Genomic DNA, 15,972 nt, shown 5'->3' with positions numbered 1-15,972 from the left:
CAAAAAGTGGTGAAGTTTAGCAGGTTCAGTTTGCTTGAACTGAACCACATTCAGTTACTCAAACAAAATAAAATTTTCTTGCCGTTAGGATGGCCAATAGCCAGAGAGGCATGGTAACTCTCCCCTCCACCACTCCCTTCACATTTTCCAGTAGAACAAAAATACTCCAAATTCCATTTCTCTTCAGCCTTACCCAACACAAAATACTTCCTTGCTGTCCAAACGAGATCCAAAAATTCCTTTAGTCTCTGCAGTGCAAGAGATTAAATATTTTACTAGCTTTTGCTGAAATAATTGCTGTCAGGCAGTCATGTTAAATATTTGTGGTAATATTTTACAATGAAATACAAGTTTGTTTGAAAAGATACACAACTCCACACTAAACTTTATCCCCAGAAATACTCACATGCAAACTAGTTTAACTAAAAGAACAGTTCAGTTAAACTGTATGTGCACTGGGATTTATGCATATAGCCAAGACCTTCCTTGATTGTGGCTAACAGCATTACAGTTGGAGATTTAGGTACAAACATACCCAGCCTGCTTCTAACCATCCCTCTCTGGTCTTCTAGCTAACCCAAGACAGAGATAAGATCAAAATCCCCAAACACAAATTACAAAATCTTTTCTCTCAATTCTTGAGACATTTGATGCTGCAACTAAATCAATCCAATGGCTAGCTCCTGCCAAATGTCAGTCTCCCTCTTCCCCCACTGTCACGTCTCTATCCCTTTCTTACTGGTACTGGGAAGCCTCCAGCCCTGCAGCAAGTTACTTCAAGGAGCTACAGTGACAAAGTTCTTATTTTTTCTTCTTGGTTTAGGTTTCTCAGTTTAGGTTCCCAGAACAGCTCCTCATGAGGTGAGACAAATACCAGCAGAGATGAAGCAAGCTCTTCTCTTTATGTTTAGCTGCAGTACGGAACTGCATCCTAAGAAGCCTCTCCCCAGTAAGGACACAACTAGTCACAGTGCTTTTGACCACTCAGCTTTTGTAGATGACTACTTTACTTATGGCAATAAGCCATAGCACTCTTTCACACAGCTATTTCTTTCTTTGGCTCCATTACTACCTTACGCTGCTCATGCACATCATGTTTACTGAGACAAGAAACTAAAAAATAACATTTTGGGAGGAGGCATTTGTCTCCTTCAGCTGGCAAAACCCTGCCTATTTGAATTATATAACCCCCGGCATCCCTAATCCCAGGGAATATCTTGGTTTACTGCCAAAAAGGCAAGAGTTACACACTTGCAGTGTCACTCAGACCATTCGATGGAGGTTTTAGAGTGTGCTGGGCAGAGGAGTGGTGAGTGAACGCAGCATCATGGCCTCCAAGCTCAGTGTCTTCTGCAACCTCACATGGAGACACAGAGCTGCCTGAATTAGCTGTAGCAAGTCAGTAAAAATAATCTTGGCCTCAATATAGACAGCTCAATGAAGATAGCTGTGCAAAGTACAGTAGAGACCTAGAAAGTTCAAGTACTAGATCATAGTAAGACTTTGTAATTTTTAAGCTTCTTAAGCATACTGATAAGAAAGATCAGTTTCCTGTGTCCATTAAGTTGCTTTAGAAAAAAGTGACTTATAAGCCAACTGGGCACATGCATAAGCAGACTGTGTGCCACAAAAATTTTTATTGTCTGCTTTCCTACAGTCCATGAGTCTATGGCACCCATTGCTACGTCTTGTATCAGCTCAGTCCCAGTTAGTCAGAGGACATCACAGTTGAGCAGAACTTTGCAAACATCAGTGAGTTCCTATGTTCGGTACATCCAGATAAAACTCAGCACATGGATGGAGCCTCAAGATTCCCATTGTTCCCAGGTGAAGGTCTGACCTTTCACGTGTCTATGCCACAAACAGCAAGAGACTCCTGTCTGAAGATTTATCGTCTGGAAAAAGTCCATGTCTACAAAGTCAAGGAAGAACCAGAAGCGAAAAGAAAACACGGAACTTGCAGATGTGAAGGAAAGGAAAAGTCTGCACCTGTAGAAAATGTTCCATTTCCCTAACATATGTATAATATGCTTTCAACTTCATGACAATATTTAAGGTTGTAAAGGTTATTCCTATCAAAAGACAGAAATTATGATAGATGATGAAATATCAGAAGAAACTCTTTTCCCCCTCTCAATAGCCGGATAAAAGAGGTCTCTCTTTTTCTATTCACAGTTCCGAGATCGGTGCCTGAAAGATTCTCATGTCTTTCTCTTCAAGTGCTTCCCTGCCAGTTCCTACTTTCCAGCACAAATACACAGTTTCCCAGTTATTCCCTAGAGCCTAGGATTTGCAGCCTACCTAGTGCTTGATGATGTCTTTTGCTTTTTCAGTTCCCACTAAACGTAGGGGCAGGTATCCTCTAGACTGAACGTGAAGTTACCCAGAGCAGTGTAAGCTCCAGCAAGGCGAGGATGCGGGAGCTGTCAGACACACCATCGCTGCCCGTTTCCCAGAGCAGCTCCCGTTTCAGCTTTTCCTGCAGCACCCTGGCTATAAAATCATCATTTTCAGTACGAGCATAAAGCTACAGGCAAAATAGTCGGCTTTAAAAAAAGTTCGTGAGATGCAGACACAACCTCCTTCTAGAGGGGAGTCAAGATTTTTTGACAGCTTCCATTCTGAGGAGCTGCGTCACGTATGGGAAGGGGCTGCACTTCCATCTCATGCGAGGGCAGTAGCTGTAGGTTACAGACAGGAGGAAGAGAAAATGCTCTTGGAGAATCTGACTGACAGAACTGCCAGCTGAGTCAGGCTATTTTAAACAAACAGGGTTTATTTGCGTTCACTCGTGTAAGATGTGTTATACTGTATCTAAAGGATTCTATGTATTTGGGTTTTTTGGTAGTTTTTTACGACTTTGCGAGACCATAACAAGGCAATGCAGTTAGTATCTCCTGCAAGTAAGCCATAAGACTTGGCTTATTTCTAGTGTGGCAGAAAGGAGTTTTAACAATTGTTTTTTCCTTCAAACTTTTGTGGAAGGCTCACAGCACCGTATCAGTAAATTCAGCTCTGATGACCCCAAGTGCTCCAAAACCAGGAGTCCAGTTGCCTTGACTTCCAAAACTTTGAGGTGACAAGCACAGAGAACATATTATTGTGAGCCCTCTAGGTTTTTGAACTAGTATTCTTAAGCTTCCTGCTGCAATGACAGAGACATGAAATGCTGAATTAAAAAAAAAAGTAGCAGAAATTCATAGAATCATAGAATGGTTAGAGTTGGAAGGGACCTCAAAGATCATCTAGTTCCAATTTCCCTGCCATGGGCAGGGAAACGCACCACTATACCAGGTTGCCCAAAGCCTCATCCAACCTGGCCTTGAACACTTCCAGGGATGGAACATCTACAATTTCTCTGGGCAACCTGTTCCAGTGCCTCACCACCCTCTGAGTGAAAAATTTCTTCCTTATATCTAATCTAAATCTCGCCTCTTTCAGTTTAAATCCATTGCCCCTTGTCCTATCACTACACGCCCTTGGAAAAAGTCCCTCTCCAGCTTTCCTGTAGGCCCCCTTTAGGTACTGGAAGGCTGCAATAAGATCACCCCGGAGCCTTCTCTTCTGCAGGCTGAACAGCCCCAACTCTCTCAGCCTGTCTTCATAGCAGAGGTGCTCCAGCCCTCAAATCATCTTCATGGCCCTCCTCTGGACCCGCTCCAGCAGCTCCATGTCCTTCTTATGTTGGGGACTCCAGAGCTGAACACAGTATTGCAGGTGGAGTCTCATGAGAGCAGAGTAGAGGGGCAGAATCACCTCCCTCGACCTGCTGGCCACGCTTCTTTTGATGCAGCCCGGGATATGATTTGCTTTCTGGGCTGCCAGTGCACATTGCCGGCTCATATTGAGCTTCTCATCCACCAGCACTCCCAAGTCCTTTTCCTCAGGGCTGCTCAATCCATCCTCCACCCAGTCTGTACTTGTTCTTGGGATTGCCCCGACCCACGTGCAGGACCTTGCACTTGGCCTTGTTGAACTTCATGAGGTTCTCACAGGCCCACCTCTCCAGCCTGTTGAACCATTGACCACAACTCTTTGAGTGCAACCATCCAGCCAATTTCTTATCCACCGAGTGGTCCATCCATCAAAAACCATGTCTTTGCAGTTTAGAGACAAGGATGTCGTGTGGGACAGTATCAAATGCTTTGGATAAGTCCAGGTAGATGATGTCAGTTGCTCTTCTCCTATCTACCAATGCTGTAACCTCATCATAGAAGGCCACCAAATTAGTCAGGCAGGATTGGGCCCGTACCAACCTCATGAAGTTTAACCAGGCCAAGTGCAAGGTCCTACATCTGGGTCATGGCAATCCCAGGCACAAATACAGACTGGGCGGAGAATGGATCGTGAGCAGCCCTGAGGAGAAGGACTTGGGAGTACTGGTGGACGAGAAGCTCAATATGAACCGGCAATGTGCTCTTGCGGCCCAGAAGGCCAACCGCGTCCTGGGCTGCATCAAGAGGAGCGTGGCCAGCAGGTCAAGGGAGGTGATTCTCCCCCTCTACTCTGCCCTCGTGAGACCTCACTTGGAGTATTGCGTCCAGTTCTGGAGTCCCCAACATAAGAAGGACATGGACCAGTTGGAGAGGGTCCAGAGGAGGGCCACGAAGATGATAAGAGGGCTGGAGCACCTTTCCTATGAGGACAGGCTGAAAGAGTTGGGACTGTTCAGCCTGGAGAAGAGGAGGCTCCGGGGTGACCTTACAGCGGTCTTCCAGTACCTCAAGGGGGCCTACAAGAAAGATGGGGAGAGGCTGTTCAAGAGGGCCAGTTGTGATAGGACAAGGGGTAATGGTTTTAAAATAGAGGGAGGTAGATTCAGGTTGGATATTAGGAAAAAATTTTTACCATGAGAGTGGTAGAACACTGGAACAGGTTGCCCAGAGAGGTGGTGGATGCTCCATCCCTGGAGACGTTCAAGGCCCGGTTGGATGAGGCCCTGAGCAACCTGATCTAGTTGGAGATATCCCTGTTCCTTGCAGGGGGGTTGGACTAGATGACCTTTGAAGGTCCCTTCCAGCCCTAACGATTCTATGATTCTATGATTCTATGATTCTATGATTTGCCCTTAGTGAAGCCATGTTGGCTGTCACCAATCACCTCCTTATTTTCTATGTGCCTTAGCATAGTTGCCAGGAGGATCTGCTCCATGATCTTGCCAGGCACAGAGGTGAGACTGACTGGCCTGTAGTTTCCTGGGTCTTCTTTTTTCTCCTTTTTAAAGATGGGGGCTATGTTTCCCCTTTTCCAGTCATTGGGAACTTCACCAGATTGCCACGACTTCTGAAGTATGATGGATAGTGGCTTAGCAACTTCATCTGCCAGTTCCCTCAGGACCTGTGGATGCACCTCGTCTGGTCCCATGCACTTGTCCACCTTCAGGTTCTTAAGATGGTCTCGAACCTGATCTTCTCCTACAGTGGGCGGTTCTTCATTCTCCCAGTCCCTGCCTTTGCCTTCTGTGACTTGGGCTGCGCCGCTAGAGCTCTTGCCAGTGAAGACTGAGGCAAAGAAGTCGTTGAGAACCTCAGCCTTCTCCATATCCCAGGTAGCCAGGTCCCCCGTTTCCTTCTGGAGAGGGCCTACATTTTCCCTAGATCTCTTTTTATCACTGACATATCTATAGAAGTTTTTCTTGTCCCTGGCCAGATTTAACTTGCAACCGTGTAAATTGAAAACCTAAATTTAAAGAATCTTCCCCAAACCCTACACAAACCAAACTAAAACCCACAGATATAAAAGTTTTTATGAAGATGGAATAACAATTGAAGTGAAATTATCAAGAAACATCAAAATAAAAAAGACATTATTTTTCTGTTATGATACATTTTTTCGACAGAGGAATCCACTATTGAAATAATAAATAGCTTCAGAAGTATTGAGACAGATTCACAGAAGAACGATTCAGACAATCGCTGTTAAAATTAATGGGATGTATGCAATTTATGGTTTTGGAATCCCTAAACATTTGTTGTTGAAAAGGTATAATCAAAGGAAGCATCTAACATCTGTATTCCGAACAAAACAAAACAGACAGTGCTTATTTTCTTCTACTATTGACCACTGTCAAAGACTTAATGCAGTTTTTTTTATGGCTGCTTTTCATGTCCATATGAACTAACAAAGGAAAAAAAGATTATCACATCCACTAGAAATAATTCTGATGATATCAACAATAAGGTTCTGCATAGAAACTAAGAAGCTCTTAAGTTATATACAAACAGGCACAGTCCAGCTGCGATTTCCTTTGTGGGACTATGGCTGCATATATGTATACATATAAAAGTAATATTTGGTGTCTTGTATAGAGGGAGCAAAATCATTCCAAATAATTGACTAAGCAATATTTTTTCTGGATAGCTACTCTCTTTTTTTTTTTTCCCCTCCTTTTCTTTCTAAAGCACAAGCATAAGTGTGTTTCTGATAAACCACATGAAACTCAGACCAACAATACTGATGTATGAGTAATGGGAAGCAAAGGAAGAAGCTCTGTCAAGTTCATTAGCAGAATGATGTGTCAAAACTCAAACACGATTCAGATGCAGCTACTCAGCTGCCGGTGCAGTTGCCTGCAGTTCGACCAAGCTAGACACAAGACTGCCCTCGCTAAGGAGATGCACAGCATCGTTAACATGGCTCTGTGCTCTGCTCACCTCCAGTCCCTGTCAGCAGGGTGTTACTGGTTCAAACATTGCACTAGTACACGCTGGTGGGTGCCCAGCCTGCAGAGGCTTGCAGCAGGTAAGCTGGTGCCACTGAGGTTGTTCTGAGCCATGCAGGCCAGCACAAACATCTTGGAGACAAGAGCCAAGTAGATTTTCAAATAAATCTTCCAATTCATTGTCCTTGCCATCAGCCCAAATTTACATGGGCAGCAGCACCAATATACAGTCGATGCTGCAACGGCTTTAGTGGTGTATGAACACTTAGCAGGCCCAGGTTTAGTTAAGCACTGACCACATCTTCTGAATTCGCAGCAAATAGGGAAGTTCAAGGCTGTCGAGGCTGGCCAGAAGATCTGTTATCCTGCTTGTGCACATAAGCCTGATCTGAGCAAACTACTTCAAGGCGTTCAGACAGTAAATCTGTTACGCAACACTCAAGAGCTACAGAACACGTTTTTATAGAAAGAATAAATGTACAAATAAACCTGTATCAGGACATCACTCTTGAAGGAAAGCAGCTGGACGGTCATATTGGAAACAGTGAAAAAGGGATACGTTAGGGACGTCCTTTGATAAACAAACACCTTGAAGAAAGGCAGACAGAACGTATAAATCAACCAATAAAAGGTTGTTTTTTCACAACAGTATCAGGTATTTACAAGTACTGGCAGCCTCTGTCTTAGCAACAAGATAAACACCAGGCTGCCAGGAGCCATCAAACTGCTGGTACTCCGATTAAGAAAAGCAGGTGTAGGGGAAATGTATTTATTGAATCATCCTGTGTAGCTACCTTATTGTCTTCAGAGAAAAACACAGCTTCAAGTTTAATCTTTGCAGGAGATTAACAAAAAGACTGACTGTTTTTGCTTCTGTAGCTGCTGGCAAAACGTTATTCCACTGAAGTAACCTGTAAACGTCACCTGGTTATTCGTATACACAATTTCAGTACAAGAAAAATGAAATTATACAATTACTGCATCCACTTAGTCTTTTTTTTGTGTTTAAACAATCTTCTTTGATACATTTGTAATATTTAGTAATACAGAAAAGTGTATTTAACACAGTTTTTAGGACTATCTACACAGGAAACATGCAGAGAGACTTTGAGCCAATTCACCAGCACTAATAATCCATAAAAGCACCCGCAAATTCATTTCAAGTAAAATCATGCCAGTTATCGAAGCTGTAGATGCATGGGTCTTTTGGGGAAAAAAAAAAACCAAACGCCACAAAGTGAAATCCAAAAACTCAACCCACAAAATTTTAAGTTCTTCTTTTTCAAATTGGATTAAATGAATAAGGAGACGGAGGCTACGAGTGTAACCCTGGCCAAACACTGATCATTAGAAACGTATGTTTAAACCAACCTCAGTGAATTAAACTACTCCCTGGCAGAACTGACTCTAGAAGTATTTATAGAAACTGGTCTGCTGCCAAACAAGTGGGAGAGGTGAGAACACCCACTAAGGAAGAGTGGAAGTCATCATTGTTCTTAGTTGTTCTTCCAAATCTGGCCTGGCTGACAAGAAACGGGTACCCAAAATCCTTCTTACTCTGAATTAGACAGTCCAGAGTATTTTATCTGAAGAACCACCTCCCCATATTACTACAGCTTCCCTTTCCCCATTAGTTAAGATGAGAGACTAGGGGAGCAAACAAATGCACAGACTTCAAACATTCCACATTTAAAGCAATGGAAAAACCCACTAGTTGATCTAACAAAAATATCGATTAACGTTATGCCAAAATACAAAAAATTAACCTCCGCTAATTTGATGTCAAAAACCACTTTTCACCATGGCACATAAATCTGCTGGAACTTGAGTGAAAAACAAACAAAGCAACCAACCAATTCAGCTTTCAAAGTTAAGTATATTAGCAGAATAGACAGGGGAGTAACTTTTATACTGTAGGCTAAGAATCTATCATCATATTACAGTCAAAGCAACTTTTTCTATTCTCATAATCCAATTTCAAAACAAACATCTTGTTCAACCCTTCACAACCTGCTTATAGCTGACATAATCTCCTCAAACATACAAACATTAAAATTTTCCATCGGTTGTTGGAAATGCAGTAAGTGAGTACCCCAAGGTGAATGGGCACTGCTCTTTTGCAGTCCCTTTCCCCCACCAGGCCATTATGGGCCTTTGAAAGCTACTACAACATTTGCTGAGAACATTTCCTTAGGCTGGTCTATTCTGGGTTACGCTGATTCACACAATCCATTTAGATCTCTTGATACAGCACAAGGCAAATTACTCATCATTAATTAAAAATAAGCACCCTTTAGAAGTACAGGCTAAAAATCATCATTGCAAGATCATTTTAATGGTTTATTCGAGGGTTTTAAGTGATTTGGGTTTGTTTCATTGGCAACGATGCTGACAGGATCTTTGGGTTTGGGTTTTTGTTTTGTTCTTTTGAAGCTCATAGCAGGACTTTTATTTAAAAGCGTTAACTATGTGATTCACTCAGCCCTCTCTTCAGTTTCCAGACAGCCTTATCCCTTGTTCCTTTTTTTAAAGTGATAAAATAGACATTTTTGCAGGAAGACCTCCCCTTATCTCAGAATGGTGAAGCCATCCGTTACATCTATGGGGGAGAATGATTGCGGGGAAGAATTATAGCAGGTAAGAATAAAGGGGTATAACAATTAAGCAGACAAAGCTTCATAAACAAGAAATTGCCTTGAAAGAGGAACAGGTCTCTCTTCCAGCGCTAACTGCCCATTTTAAAGGAGAAAAACATATGTAGGAGGAAAAAAAGAAAAAAAAAGAAGGGGAAAAACCCACAACACCTCGTCCTGCCTCCACTTTTTCGGAAGACTCATTTTGACACCCAAGGAAAATGAGCGTGCAAATGGAATCAGCATGCCTACCTTCCCAAGTGGTAAATTTAAGATGCCTTAAGCACACAATATTTTTAGAGCCGTATTCCACTCTATAATTACTAATTTGCCAGATGCTGTTGAAAATACATCTGTAAAAGAGGATTTTTAAAAAACAGACAAATAAAGACAAACCTGTATTTTGCCCTCTGTATGAGGTAACATATGAGATAGTGAGCAAGGACTGCATAAGGAGGGCAGAAAAAACACCATTAGCCTATTTTGTTCAGTCAAATCCTAATAAATTTCTGCTCCTGCTGTTTTCTAAATATACCTAGATATACCTGAACCTGGCCTTGAATAATCAGGATCACTTTTTATAAAGTGTCTGTTTAGTCTTAATGAAGCAGAAAGAAGTGCTCATGTAATATTCAAAAGGTAAGGAAAGTTTAGTAAATGCATTATAAACTCACTTTTGCTTTAGCACTCTGTGATCAATTAGTCCTTCTTCATTTTCAGTTGAGCACAGGTATTTTTTCTGCTCCACAGGACCAGAAGAATTTAATATTTGTCTATCAGTGGCCATGAAAGAAAAAAATAAAAAAATATGTTCATTGTCAGGTTTTCTCAGCTTATAGAAAAGAGGTATATTAGGGTTCTAAAATACCAGTGGCAGAAATAGAAAAGGAGAAAAATCAACATATTGAATAGCCATGATTTTATATGATGCTGATGTCTCTTAATCAATCTCTCAGTTCAATTGTCAAACTCTGACAAGTTAAAAGGAAAACTGTAAATAATACTGCCTAGTGATATTCTATTTACTACGCAGTTACAACACCCAAGAAAATAAACCTTCTCAGGGCTGCAGGATAACTGCCATCTTCATAGCCTGGCATCTTCTCTAATTTCCGGGAATAATGAACCATTACAATATGCAAGGCATGGGGTGGGTTGAAAGAGCAATTTACACAGTATTGTAAGGCAGTTTCTATCCAACTGGGACCTTGAACAGTTGTTTTTTCTGGAAGTTAAGTCCATCTTGAACTTTCAAGTCAGCTTTGTGTTGCTCTAACCACTCTAAAGATCCTCAAATGTCACCTGGTCTTACTCCCCGCTGTACTTGGTTATTTGCTCCAAAAACTCCAGCTACCCGCTTAGCTATGTGCCAGTCCAAACTACAGTTTCCATTTAACCTTTGTGTCCACCTCTTTCCCTCCTTATTTTCCTGTTATTTATTCTCCTCCTTTTGCTAGCAGAAGCCAACATCAACAGTTTTACCCTGCACACGGATAAAGGCAGAGCTAAGATAGGGGCTACTGCTGTTATGCTGCCAAGAATTCATGGCAGTCATCAACATGGGGGTTTTTTAGGGGGGTGGGGGGTGGGGAGAGGCACAGCTTCCTTTCTGAACCTCATCTCTTCAGAACACCTGAACACCAAAGATGCTTATAAACTCTTCCAGCCTCAGTTGCGCTCACACGTGGAAGGCTATTGGAAGTGACATTAACATTTTCTGAGTTCATAAGGAGAGTTTCCCCTTTTCAGGAATCAATATTTTTCAGTTAAAACAAACAAACAAAAAGCCAGTATGTTCTCTGTGTGGCTCCTAGAAACAATCAATCTTGGAACTAGAAACATCTTGCTATTTACCTGGTAACATCAATGTGCGAGCTCCTCATATGCACGTAAATACAGTTTCTACTGCACGACCCAGAACGCTTCCACCTTACGAAAGACAGACACAAGATGCTATTTCCATGTCCTAATCCAAACTGGTGGAGATGTAAGTCATATTCAGTGTCCTTTCACAAGTCCATTACCTCCACACAGAAAGTGTTCACCTACCATACTCAAAACTCTATGTCCAACCAATTACTTTATTTGTGTTGCTGGCAGAGGGGTGAGCTGAACACAATTCACATGCAGTTAGAAGATGTGCTAAGGACACCAGGATTCATAGATTCATAGATTCATAGATTTCTAGGTTGGAAAAGACCTAGAAAAGATAAAGAGGTGGCCAGACAGAACTGCACCAACAAGCACTGGGAACAGCATTGATGTGAGAAATACGACAGGGAAATACTGTGGGCAACTCTTGGAAGCTAGAAGACTCTTGGACCCACTAGAAGACTGCTATGGTGCTGCTTTCTCCCCTACTCTGAGCGATGCCTTCTCCACCTTGGCACTGGTATTGGCAGGGTGAGCTAGTTCTGGGAACTGGCCTGACTGGGAAATAATTCTGCAAAACAGAAAAGGTGGTTGGTTTTCACTTGGGCTCAAGCATCGCAGGAGAAGGGCTGGAAACACGTAGACTCAGTTGTCACAGTTGCTCCCTGCCACTGTGGGACCACACACTCAGCTATGGATGCTATTAACCATGCACCTTAGTGTGGTGACTTTGCTCATGTGACCAAGACTGCAATTCAGCCTAATATCACTGAGCAACAGAGGAAATACAAGTTCACTTCACATATATTCTAAATCTATGAATTTTTGGTTTCTTCACACATTCTGTTCTTCTGTGTCAAAGCAGCTTACCAAAAAATATAATTTATTACATTACTTCAAAACGGTGTCTCTACACTTTGTTCTAGTCATAAGTCTTTGAATTAGGTCAAAAGAAATTTTTCTTACAGGATTACAGGATTTTGTTCAAGATATACCAAACAGACAAAATAATTTCAAACTACATCACTGACAAGCACTCCAGAGTTAAGAAATGAGAGTTACAGCTACCTACATATGAGGATAAAGCTTTTAGTTTTATAATAAAATACTATTTTTACTGTAGGAACTTTATCATCATTCTATATCCCAAACTGCATAGAATATCCTGATTTTTTTTACTCATCCTAAAATACATGACTGAATGCATTTCTCAAACCTGCTTGAGTTTTATTCTGTGGTTTTAGACTCTGACACAGAAAACGTTTCAGAAAGAGCAGCTTATTTACCTAACTTTCCAGCATCTTATTTTCCAGGTAAGAAAACTAGGTAGGGAAATATTTTAAGATAAATTGTATTCACTAATATTTGAGATTTTCAGCATTTGTTTTGTTTTGGAGCCTGCAGAACTTCACAGAAAAGCTGTGCCCTCACACTACAACTGCGTGCTCTTTGTGAGACGGCAAGGCTTGTGCTCTTTGTGAGACTTGCAGAACTTGAGAAGCATACAGGCAACAGTCCCATCGGAGGTGTAGTCCAGCCAAACATCCCTAACAAAGTCAAGGATGAAATCTAAATATCTAAATCAGCGTTTGAGCTGCCCTAAGCACAAAGACATGTTTTCTTCTAAACCCCCTGCTGAAATCACTATGTATCTACTGCACTTTGGATGAAGTACAAGGCCCACATACGGTAGTCTTCTTCACAGCAGACAGCTGCTCTCCCCGCAGAGAGAGCGCTTCCTATAAATCAAGTGAGGCAGGACCTGGATGTAGAGAACTGCGACTGGCTGTGATTGCATGCTTTAAGTCTATCATAATGTCACTGTGTGTATGATTTGTTTTCCTTCTGCACCCAGCTTCCCTCCAACTACACTGGACCATTTACCCAAGGGGTGTCATAAATACTTCCACAAGGACAAGAGGATATATCTACAAGACCAGTTTAGCTCTGCTCATGAGTGCAATTTGTTTGGGAATAACCCAATCATCACCATTCACTGTGCTTTGGTTTGCACTGTAGAGTCATCTTCGAGTGCGAAACCTGGACTCCTTTTGGATGAAGGCAAATGCTACAGAGAGTGCTCTACAAGTCTGTTCCTACTGCTCTACTACTGTGTGCTAACGCAGGCTTAGCGCTAGAGTCCTTCCTTCAAAAAAGAGCTTTTTGCATCCATGGCAGGCCATGCTCTACTGTCAGGATTCTTGAGCTTAGAAGAGACCACTTGGAGCTCAGGATGTCTTTTCTCAGACAAGACATGCAGAAAAAATAATCCTGCAAGATTTACAATAGGTCGGAATGGAGGGGAGGGATGGGGGGGGAACCAAACCAACCAACCAACCCAAAAACCCCTAACCAACCCATGCCAAAACACCCAACCAAAAAAAACACAACCAACCATCTCTGCCCACCCCCAAGAAACCCCAAACAAACAAACAGAAAAGAAACCTGCTCAACCAAGAGCCAGAACACGCTCAGTGAAGACAATCTCTGCGGAATTTTTCTAAAAACGAATCAGGTTCCACACAGTGGGATTATTAAATTCTTACACCTAGATCAAATGCAGAGCTTCGCTTGAGAGACTGAATTTAATACACCTGTGACACAAACACTATCTTTCATTAAATCATGATTTTACTCCAAAGCTTGCAATATTTAAAAGTAAATGCTTCAAAAGCTTAATATGGCAAATACAAAAAAATTTAGCTATCATGAAAGTTTGATGATGCTTCATCCAAATGAAAACTAGGTCCTAGAACTGGAAATGAAGAGCAGTTTCAATTCAGGAATGTTGATGCCCTGTTTGAAACGACAAGGTAATGACCTTATTTTGCATTTGACATGCTGTTAGAGGTATTCAAAGTATAAAAAACAGTCATAACTTACAGATGTAAGAGCTAGTAAATGCCAGTTTAAAATGCTGTGAAAAGAATACAATTATACACAAGCTGCTATTTTCTGTGCCACATACAGACTCACCCACTGACTACTTCTGGAAGTTTTGGAGAAACTGTTTCACAACAGTGTGTAAGGGATTCTAGACCATTTTTTTGTTGCTGGTATTTATTAATCAGGTCCATCAGCACTGCCTGGTGCCCAATCTTCTTCACCAGCTGCTGTACCATACGATCATTAAGAGCCAGAAGAGCTGCTCCGTTTACTTCTTCTTCTGCAGATTGAAAGGGATTAAAGCATTGCTGTAAAATAACTTTATAGTTACGGTGACATTCTATATGCTTAAAAAGATGATGATGGAGGTCAGCTCAAAGGCAATGATGCTTTCTACTGTTAACAGTCTTCTTTAGCTGCTAAAACCACGATGTTTTATCTACTGTCCACCATCCTTTCCCAAGCAGTGCCAGGCGTTCTAGCCACTGGCCAGATACCTTCCCCTGACAAAAAGCCGAGTCTGAAACATGCAGGAGCAGCGAGCTGACCATTTTAATGCTTTCATCAGGCCTTGCTTAGTCCACAGCAGACTGTTGCTTTGCTAATGAAGGCAAGGTAGCTTTTCAAGAGAGCATACAACAGATAGCCTGTTCACATAACAGTTTCTCATGAACTCTTTGTAGAGTGCCTGTGTACTCAGACATAAAACATTTACACACTACAGTTGTGTTATTTCAAAAGATTTATACAATATCAAATAGGCCCTGTCAAGCCTGTTAAACTGCCAGCTCTGTTTCGAGAGGGTGCATCTATTTATATACAGGCTTAATCTCACCCCCCAGCGTTTCTCAGAGACTTCAGAACAAATCTGCACACTTATTTTATCAGATCTATGTCAGTTCTTGCCCTAATAAATTTCTATAAATACCTAAAGTTTGCATATATACATGTGTCCCAAAACATGGTAGGCAGTGACAATTGAAGGCATAGAAAGAAATACTGAAGAAGCCTGACACAAAGAACAAATACACTTACCACGAAACTTAGGAACTAATTCTCCTAATTTCTCTGTCTCAACCAGTTGCAGACTTCATCAACCGACCAACTTTCCATCTTTAGGTGTTGCAATGTTAAATTTTGCTGTGAAATGAAAAGAAAGAATATTTTCAGTTCAACATTTCATAGGAAAAAAATGCACTTAGCAAATAACATCACATTTACATGTTTCAAATAAAAATAGTGCAAATAATCCAACTAATGCCTGTTGCAAGTGGCAGTTTCCTTGGATTCCTTTCTTCACCTCCTCTCCCTTTCCTGCTCTCCCTCTGCTCTAAGAGACAGCCTTATTCCTTATAAAACCCGACCTGCTCCAGTACCATTAACACCCAGGTTCCACACAGAGAAGAAAAAAGGTGTGAAATTCACCACCACCAGCTCATCAGGAAATGGCTGACATTTTACAGAAAGAAAGAAAAAAATTAAAAAAAACAAACCACAACCCACCATCAGATATGAGTCTGTCACATATATGTTTATAGTAAATCAAGCACCTTAACCCTCTCTGACCACCAAGCAGGTACTCTAGCAAATACTTAACCCTCAGTTACCGATAGTTAGGGGTAATAAAACTCCTGGAAAATGGAGGGAGAGGAGATTACTCCCCCTGTTATTTGCTAGTCTCATCCTTCAGGCTCCAGCCCTTCCTGAGAAAATGCAGCGAGCACCCTGGGAAGGAGGAGCAGGGGGAAGATGGTCCCTGGGGGCCAGTGGGGTCAGGGCATGGATCTCAACTCCCAGGTGTATCAATTCAGCATGTACCGTGTGGCCCTTCCTAGAAGGACTGGCTGGAATCGCGAGGGGGTACTTCGCATACCAAAATCAACACCAATCTCCACAAGAGAAGATGACTTATGAAGACAA

The 15,972-nt window shown here is 41.8% G+C and overlaps 1 protein-coding gene across 1 annotated transcript in view; it reads right to left on the bottom strand.

The window, feature by feature from the left end:
- SAMD3 (sterile alpha motif domain containing 3) overlaps nt 1-15,165 on the bottom strand; it is a 43,450-nt gene extending 28,285 nt beyond the window's left edge. The window contains 5 exon segments of the mRNA XM_086631962.1: nt 9,969-10,033; nt 11,656-11,737; nt 14,143-14,332; nt 15,088-15,114; nt 15,117-15,165. Coding sequence (XP_086488088.1) covers nt 9,969-10,033; nt 11,656-11,737; nt 14,143-14,332; nt 15,088-15,114; nt 15,117-15,165 — 413 coding nt within the window.
- Nucleotides 15,166-15,972: the final 807 nt, after the last annotated feature.

Source organism: Tauraco erythrolophus, chromosome 2, assembly GCF_009769465.1.
Source record: "Tauraco erythrolophus isolate bTauEry1 chromosome 2, bTauEry1.pri, whole genome shotgun sequence".
NCBI classification, from domain to species: Eukaryota; Metazoa; Chordata; class Aves; order Musophagiformes; family Musophagidae; genus Tauraco; species Tauraco erythrolophus.
Note: the sequence above shows the minus strand (reverse complement) of the source record. Positions and strands in the feature narration are given on the sequence as shown.